At 42.3% G+C, this 9,346-nt stretch overlaps 1 protein-coding gene across 6 annotated transcripts in view; it reads right to left on the bottom strand.

Moving 5' to 3' along the window:
* Positions 1-4,559: 4,559 nt before the first annotated feature.
* The window catches only part of MCU (mitochondrial calcium uniporter), an 81,922-nt gene continuing 77,135 nt past the window's right edge, over positions 4,560-9,346 (bottom strand). For 4 of the 6 annotated variants that reach the window (XM_090144951.1, XM_090144952.1, XM_031602951.2 and 1 more), the window contains exons 6-8: positions 8,892-9,095; positions 7,644-7,760; positions 4,560-6,543 (exon numbers count right to left, since the gene is read on the bottom strand). In XM_090144951.1, the coding sequence (XP_090001077.1) occupies positions 6,427-6,543; positions 7,644-7,760; positions 8,892-9,095 (438 nt within the window). In that variant the 3' untranslated portion in view covers positions 4,560-6,426. Of the gene's footprint in view, positions 6,548-7,643; positions 7,761-8,891; positions 9,096-9,346 lie in introns of all 6 variants that reach the window. The other 2 variants (XM_031602953.2, XM_090144950.1) reach the window with 1 other exon arrangement.

Below are 9,346 nucleotides of genomic sequence, written 5' to 3'. Positions count from 1 at the left end.
TGTACTTTCTAGGCAGACCTGACAAATTTGTTCTTTCTGACTTCCATTTCCTCCCACCAAAGATGTGCAATCCTGACTTCCCAAGCAGCAGTAAGAATGAGAATCAAAATACTACTACTAAAAACTGGTCATCCATGGAGGTTAAAAGACATGAAGAGGGAAGGCAATACTTAAAAAGGGGGCTGGAATTTTGTTTTGGTACCTAACAGATGGGAGTTCCCAGTCTTACTGCTAAGCTTAGCTACGTCTATTCTTAATGTTATAAATGGTGCAAATGGTGTAGGTGTTTCTCAGCCCTCCCAGAGATGTGGGGCTTCACTGTCCTTACATAAGGAACTTGTTCTCTTCAAAAAAAGATCTGGGCTGGAAAGTCTTATGCTGTATGAAATAGACTAATGAATCAAGACATCAGTGTTTGATGAGACCAGCCTTTTCACAGCCATCAATATTTGATGAAAGCGTAGTGTGCCAAGAAGCTGCTGGGTATGAGCAGCTTCTGCAGCCCGCCCAGAAGGGCCAGGAGGAAGAGCTAATCAGCACTTCCTGCACCAAGAGCAAGAAGTGCTCAAACACACGTGACAGCACCCTTGTCTGCAATTGATTTGAGGATGTATGTTCACAATAACCCCTGACAGGCTGCTGAGATGGATTGCAGTAATGTCAAGGACTTCGAGATAGCCGTTGTTTCTGTAAACAGTTTGTCCTAGGACACAGTGCCAATGGGAAAGCCTGCTGAGATCAGAGAGCGAACACAAGTTTGGCAAAATATGAGCAAACTCAATACATGTAGATCACAAAATCCATATTAAAAAGACACGTTAGTTGTGTACTTATACAACTCCCAGTGAATAAGAGCAGTTAGCTGCCTTCCCTTTCTAAGGCCTCTGATGTACAACTTGGTGTTAAAGAGCGTTTTCCAAAAGTCCTACCGTACCCAGTGTTTTTTTCCATGACTCTCAATTACCATACAGACAGACAGCAAACCTCCAATTACGTAACTGAGGCGGAAACAGAAGCAGAATCCGTCTTTTACAACCTCACAGGGACACAGTGTCAAACCAGCTTCTCCAATAGTCCAGGGTTTCAATACACTGTGGGTTTAGTTTCCTGTTCCGTATTTTATTTCTCACCTTTTTATGTCAATACAGAAATAAAACCAATTTTAAGAGCAATATAGGAACAGATAAAAAATACTTCAAATATAACAAAAATTACTCCTTATGTGAAAACTAAATAGTCATACAACATGGCACAGAAATGCAGTTTACATTTACAGCTCCACAAAAAAAAACCCCACAGAGTAGATCAAATAAACTGCTCCACCAGTTTAGAAAGGTGAGGCAAGCTTGGCCACCTTTACTTGACTGATGCAGTACAATGATCTAACAGCCAACACACCAACCCACATCAGTGTAAGAAGTTGCAGCAAAGAGATTATTACCATGACTACCTGCCAGGTGGAAGAATTACAGGGTCAAAGAAAATGTGCTTCTTCAAGAAAGAGGCCAGGAACACCTCCTCTGGAGCCTTGCTGACATGACAAAAGGGAATCTCAAATTTCTCCAGACAACTTTAAACTTGTTTATTTGAAAGGTCCTTCACAGAAAACAAGAGGAGAGATTAAAAGCAAATAATAAAACTGGTAGAAAAAGAGGCATCAGAACATTGCAGTAGATGCTACTGTTTATACTTCATGAGGTCTTAAAAACACAATGTTGCATTAAGATTCTGGCACTGTCTGCACTTCAAATTGAGTCAGTGGGACAGGAACAAACCAGACAATCACAGAACAACCAAGGTTGGCAAGGACCTCCAAGATCATCCAGTCCATCAGTCCATCAATCATCAATCTTTCCCACTGAACCATGTCCCTCAGTACAACATTTAAACGTTTCTTGAACACCTCCAGGGATGATGACTCCTTCACCTCCCTGGGCAGCCCATTCCAGCATCTGATGACCCTCTCAGAGAAGTAGTATTTCCTAACATCCAACCTGAATTCTCTCCCGGTGCAACTCGAGGACATTCCCTCTTGTACTATAGCTAGCTACATGGAAGAGGTTGACCTGCACTTCACCACAACCTCCTTTCAAATAGCTGTAGAGGGCAATAAAGTCTCCCCTGCACCTCCTCTTCTCCAGACTGAGAAATCCCAGTTGCCTCAGTCACTCCCTGCAAGGCCTGTGCTCCAGACCCTTCAAAGCTTTGCTGCCCTTTTCCGAATGTGCTGCAGGGCCTCCGTGCCTTTCCTGTAGCGAGGGGCCCAACACTGAACACAGCACCCAAGGTGCAGCCTCACCAGAGCAGAGTACAGAGGCACAATCGCCTCCTGCTCCTGCTGACTGCACCATTTCTGATACAAGTCAGGATGCCACTGGCCTTCTTGGCCACCTGGGCACACTGCTGCTCATGTTCAGCCAAGCCTTGTTCAATACCCCCAGGTCTGTTTCCTCTAAACAGACTTCCAGTCACTCTACCCCAAGCCTCTACTGTTGCCCAAGGTTGCTGTGGCCAAAGTGCAGGACCTGGCACTTGGTCTTGTTGAACCTCATCCCATTGGCCTCAGACCAGCTATCCAGCCTGTCCAGATCTCTCTGTAGGGTCTTCCTACCCCAAGGTAGATCAACACTTCCAGGCAACTTGATGTTACCTGCAAACTTACAGAGGGTGCACTCAATGCCCTCATCCAGGTCATCACTAAAGATATCAAACAGACAGGTCCAGTACCAACCCCTGAGGAAGACCACTCGTGACTGGTTGCCATCTGGTACTTACTCCATTCAACACCACTTTCTGAGCCCAGTCATCCAGCTAATTTTTTACCCAGCAAAGAGTGTATCTATCCAAAACATGGGCTGCCAGCTTCTCCAGAAATCATAGGAGTCAGAAGGGTCGTCTGGAGATCACTGAGCCTAATCTGCTGCTAAAGCACGCTGCTAGCCTACAGCAGGCTGCACATGAAAGCATTCAGGCAGGTCTTGAATACCCTCAGAGAAGGAGATTCCACAGCCTATCCAGGCAGCCTGTTCCAGTGTACTGTCACTCTCACAGTAAATAATTTTTCCCATATTTGTATGGAACTTCTGGTGTTCCAGTTTTTGCCCACTGCTCCTTGTTCTGTCACCACACATCACTGAAAAAAGCCTGGCCCCATCCATTTGTCTCCTGCACATCAGATATTTCTAAACATAGACAGTAACATCTTCCAGTTTTGATTGAACAGTCCCAGGTCTCTCAGCCTTTCCTCATATGGGAGATGCTCCAGACCCCTCATCATCTTTGTGGCCCCCTGCTGGACTCTCTTTTGAATATCCCTGTCTTTTTTGAACCACAGGGCCCAGAATTGGAGACAGTGCTCCAGGTGCAGCCTCACCAGGGCAGAGTAGACAGGGAGGATCACCTCCCTCAACTTGCTGGCCACACTCTTCTTAATGCATTCCCTAGATTACACTGGCCATCTTGGCCACAAAAACACACTGCTGGCTCAGGGCCAACCCATTGTCCACCAGGACACTCAGGTTCTTCTGTTCTTCTCAGAGCTTCTCTCCAGCAAGTCAGCCCCTAACCTGGACTGATGCATGCAGTTATTCCTCCCCACGTGCAGGAATCTACATTTACCCTTGTTGAATCCCCACTCTGCCCAACTCTCCAGACTGTCAAGGTCTTGTTCAATGGCAGCACAGCCTTCTAGTGCTTTCTTGCTTTCAAAAATAGGGATTCTGGTGTTAAGTGTCAAAACCTTCAGTTCTTCTTGATGAGAAAATGGAAGCATTCTTACACAATTGTTCTGAGCTGCTTGGAGGAAAAGGGTTTGCCAGCACTGCTGAAGTAAATTTCAGCAGTGTTTAAAAGCAGCTTACCACCGTTAACAGCCTCTAGTCCCTCATCTCTGACTTAAAAAACAGACAAGAGACTTCACTGTTGGAAAAGTTGACAATCATGAAATTTTACAGTCAGACATGATAAAAAATCTTCTGACACTGAACATCTCATCCTAATATTCCATAAAGTTAGCATTAAGTACACAGTCTGCTGATATATAATGTTAATGAATTAAAGATACATCATCATGACTAATTAGATTAATCACAGCCATTGAAGGGCTCAGTAAGGAAGGAATGTGAGCTTAAAACTTGAACTTTCCTTTGAAACAGCATTTGAATGCACTATAGAAATATGCTTGGCATGTTTTAGGTTGCTGGTGTTATATACGTTCTTATTCTGCAACCTGTCACATGTCTCCAGACAGATGTTGTCAACCTCCACAGGGAACTACTATGCTGGTCAAATAAAGGTAGCCACCTTTGTTAGACCAAGCATCTCTACTTCTACCTCACCACCTCGATTGCTCTTGAAATCCCTGTGTTATGCAGCTAGATATGGCAGCAAGATCTCCATCCAAGCTTCTTCAGGAAAGCTATTATCTGCACCACGTGGCCTCAGTGATGTTAAGGTCAGGAAGAAACCACCTAAACAAAAAGAAATGGAGGAAACTCAGGAGATGGCTGCCACACATACAATAAGTATCTGGGGAAAGTGATATTATTCAAGAGCACCGATTCAAAAATTGAATAGTTATTTATTGTTCCAGAAGTACATTGCTCTTTTATACATATTTCATAAATGATACAGGATTTTACACATTTTCAGTTTTTTTTGTGTGTGTTTTTTGTGTTTTCTTAAAGAAGGACTTTTCTCCATGCTCCCTCCCCCTCATCCCAAACACACACCATGGATTCAGCTACAGGATTGTGTTCATTTTTTTTCCCCTTTAAAACTCATCACACAAACAAGATATAACAGATAAAAAATAATCTCACAATATAATTAAACTGAAAGACAGAGGAAAGGGGGAAGGGAGAAAAAAAACTAGAAACATGCACCCATTCGGTCCAACATGCCATTGAGTGAGAATAGGCAGCAATCCCAGCTGTATTTCCACATCTGCAAGGCACCTGGCATCTGCTTAACATGATTTCTCTTTGACTTTTGTGGCTTTTTTTTTTTTAAACACAGTTCTCAAAAAAAAAAAAAAAAAAAAGAAACAACCAAAAACAGAAGCTTCTTTCCAGGACACAGTGAGGAACAGTAGTGAAATTTCAAAAAAGCAGCAAACTTTTCTGTATATAAAGCTTAGTGCCTTTCTCCCACCTTCATCCTGTCTCCACAGTATTTATCAGTAGGATTCTAAAGAGACTGACCGGCTTTCAATAAAGATGAGTTCTATCTGCTTGGCTAGAAGAGAGGGCAATGGGTTGATTTTCCTTCCTCCATTTCTTGTAGCTAAGAATGAGAGATGTAGCTAAGAATGAGAGAATGAGAGCCAACCCTATGAAATCATGACCTGTGGGTGCAAAGGTCATTTAAAGCTACTTAAGTAGGGGAAGTGCTGGAGAACTGAAGCAGTTATGTGTCTTACACTGTAAGAGCCCTGGGCTTTCAAAAAGCCTTTGGGTGAGGAAAATGCTTTGACCATGAGACCTTTCATTCCATTATACAATCAAATATCAAGTTTAATTATATCACATTCCAAAACTGTTCAGCTAAGCAGGAGTCATGATTCTGAGACAATTTCATAATCCCTTAAGCCTTCATAATTTTGTAGTCCAGGTGGCTATCAGATTTGGTATAAGAAGAGGTGAATCTCCCTCCCATAAGACTGAATATTATAACTCTCATGCAATGCTGCCATTTATTTCCAGAAGGAACTCAAGGGCATTGGGACACAAGTTTATATAGTTATTATGGAATATTCCAAAATACCAATTAATCAAATGTCCAAAAGAGAACTTGTTCCTTCTCTCACTTGGCTCACAATCAGCCTGTGCTACAAATAAGCAAAGGAGGAAAGTCAATGGAGCACATGGGACAGGGCTGGGGAGGGAAAGCTCACGGTTTTCCAGTAGAAAGCAGTCTTGTAGTGACTTTATAAAAGAGACCAGGTCTGATCAGAAGTGTGCGTGTTAATGGCGGTGGAGTGCAAGATCTGATCACCAGCCATAGCTCCAGGTGGCGTGGATTCTTTGTTCTTTTTTTTTTCCCCTTTTATTTTTTGTTAAAAGAGAAAGAGAGAACTGAATCAGGTAAAGGAAACTTTAAAAAGCTAAGCAGGCTGCTGGTGTCTTATCAAGAGGCAGACTCTGCAGAGCTGGAAGAAGACATCCCTACCCCAGCATTACATTCTTTTCATGAACCCCCCCCAATCCTGTATTTGTACACAATTGCCATTCACACAGTTTTAAATATGACTATTTGCCAAGCCCTTTTCAGAACTAACATTCCACAATGCCCCATCTTCAAATTTAAGAGATTTCTCCTTAAGTCCTTTATCTTGATTAAAGGTTAAAAAAAAGCCAACCAAAAACCCTCCACCCACACACCACCTCCCAGCTTCCACCTGCAATGCTTTAATTTAAAAGGCAAGAGCTATGAACAGGTTTTTTGCCAGAGTTCAGAGCTTCTTTGCTGATCAGTCCTTTTCATCAATTTGCTGGATGGGCAGGTGAACCTGCAGCGGATCTCGAAGCCTCTTAAGGTCCAATTCTGCCTAAAAATAAAATAAAAATTATAAAGAAGGGGCTCCCAATACACCTTTCCCCAACCCCACTCCTCTTTCTAAATTGCAAATAATTTATGTATTTTCTCATTTTTCCTGCCTGGAAGGGAAGAACAAGTCACAGGCTCAGATCTGGGAAAACCCTTTTTATCAGTTCACGACTCTTGCACTGTATTTCTACAAACTTGCTAACATACAACCACTTCAGAAGGAATATGGTGGGAAAGAACTGATCCCCTTGAACTTTTGTTTTTGTTTTAAAAAGAGCTAGATTAATGGCAATGGCTAAGACTATCAGTATTGAATTAGTATAAGAAAACCTTCAGTCTTTCACACAGCCTTACTCTGATCTTTCTCTGCTCTTCACAAAAGAGCTCTCTGCTCTCCTCCAAAAAAAGAGGGATAATGCATCTTGCCTTGGATATCCTACGTTGTCATTTCCAGAGCACAAGAATAAACAGTGATACAGAAGAATAAGAAAGTGCAGAGAGAAAGCGGTAGCTCTGCTTTTCCTGCTCATGCCTTCTTTTAATAGAAAGTCTCTCAAAAATGAGGAGAAATATCTCTGCTCAACTCTTCTGTTTATCAGATCCCACACTGGGAACAGTCTTGCTGCAAGTATCTTCCCCTACAAGAAATTTGCCATCACTTCTAACAATAAAACTTTCTTGAGCAGCATTTTCCAGGTCTTCAATTCAGTGCACTGAATTGCTGTGAGGGAGAAACAAACTGAATGGATGCAAGTTTTCAGCCCTCACTAAATCCATCTGGTATGTAGGAACTGAGAAGAAAGCAACTCTTGGAATTAGGCTCCTTCGAGGCATGAAGTGCCTGAAGCAACTCAAAACTTGCTAGCAGTCTCTAAAAAGGCCATTACAGACAGATACAGGGTACTGTTTCATGTTGATTTACACTTCTAGCTGTTCTATTCCTGGGCACATCAAAGCTAATTCAGTGATTGCACTGGAGCTGTGACAAGAAAGTAGGCTGAAAACCTAAGAACCATTCTTGTTTGAGGTGCATCTATTAATAGCAGATGAACTCGCAAGCAGTAATTTGCCTTATCTATGGAAAAAACTCTTATTACCTGAGCAATTGCATCTTTGAGTTGATTGTATTTTTCTAGATCAAATCGTGACTTTTTGGCTCCTTTATGGAAAAATAGTAAGTACTGTCTGTCTCTTGCATCTGGATAAACATACTCCTACAAAAAAAAAAAAGAAGGTAAGAATAAAGCATCACAACATGGGATACTATTAGTACAGTACATATCAGATGTGTTTTTGGAAGATGGTTAAGGCACAAAAACCAGACTGCATTGACTAAGCTCTCTGCCAGTGAGGTGGGGTGACCCTAGCTGGTAGCTAGGCTCCCACACAGTCACTCGTCCACCTCTCTTCAGCAGAATCACTGAAAGAATCAGAAGGACGAAAGGCAAGAACAGGAGAGTTCAATACCACAGTTTTTCTAGGGATACTCTACTGCAAGAAGTCACAACTTTTTGGAGCACAGATAATCCTAAGCAGCAGAGCTGTCAACACCAAATCCCACATAGCTTCAACACAAGTCTGCCTGTTGAAATTAACTTTCCCTTGCACTGGCGCATCACACAGCTTCCATCTGACATGCATGCAATGATCAGGCTGTCAGGTAGAAAAAAGCTGTTTTCAGACTTTTGAAACAATGAGATTTCAAGTCTGGCAAATAAGTACTAGCTGATACAGATGACAACGTTTTCTACCATATTTGAACTCAGTATGTTAAGTTACAACTGTACCTGAAAAAAATACTGTGAAAAGGGCAAATGTGTTCAGACTCTGAAGTGACAGTTAGTTGGAACTGCACCAAGAAGCATGCATTCAAATGTATCTGTTTCATTTGGTTAGGAGGCCAGATCTATGAGACACCTGAGCAAAAGGCATTTCTAAAATGATTTTTGAGCCTTTCTTGTCTCTTCAGAAAAATTTGACAACTCACGTTAGAGATGTGTTCCTCCCTGAAATTCCTAAGGTATCTCAGATTATTTGGGCTGGTAAGTCACAACACTTACAGGCCCTGGTGCAAGTCAGCGTGTGTGCATGCATGCAGAAACCGCTGTCTGTCAGTGAATGAACCTGTACAGCTGAAGCAGTCAGAGGATGCACATGAGCATTTATGATTACACAACCAGGAAATGAATGAGGATCAGCACCAGAAAAGGCCCCATCATAAACTCCAATAGGGTTAGGAAGAGGCAAAGTAACTTCCAGAGAGTATGATTTTGCTATTTTCCTGGGGAGTAGAGCTCAAATAAAGTCTTCTATTGAAGCATCGATGTCAGCACAACAAGTCCTACCTGGCGAGTCATTACGAAATAAGCATACATTGCCATGGCACTACCATAGGTGATGAAATAGGTGACTGGTTCCATAATGTCCCAAGAGTACTCCCACCAGGTGAGGCGGGCCAGAATCCCAAACTGAGTGGCCATGTAGGCCAGCCCTCCCCACAACACCAAGGTTGTCCTCTTCTCTGCTTTCCTGCTGAGCTCCAGCCTTACCTGCCGAAAACAGGGTAAAAAAGAAAGAGAGTTAATATCATTAGAAGATAATGTAAAAATAACACATCTGTATTTAATGCTACATTGTGACATAACTGAGTCTATGTTACATAGACAACCTTAGACTTCTTTTCTACCAGTATCTCGCAATCACTCTTATTTTACTCTGAGTATTTTTTGGACACTTTGCAAAGGTTCTTCTGTCTCTGTGTTCAGAAATGTTCTGTTGAACAAGAGCCCCAGTTTGCAGT

The sequence above is a fragment of the Phasianus colchicus genome, chromosome 8, assembly GCF_987193195.1.
Source record: "Phasianus colchicus chromosome 8, bPhaCol1.hap1.1, whole genome shotgun sequence".
Taxonomy (NCBI): Eukaryota; Metazoa; Chordata; class Aves; order Galliformes; family Phasianidae; genus Phasianus; species Phasianus colchicus.
This window is presented reverse-complemented; position numbering and strand designations above follow the sequence as displayed.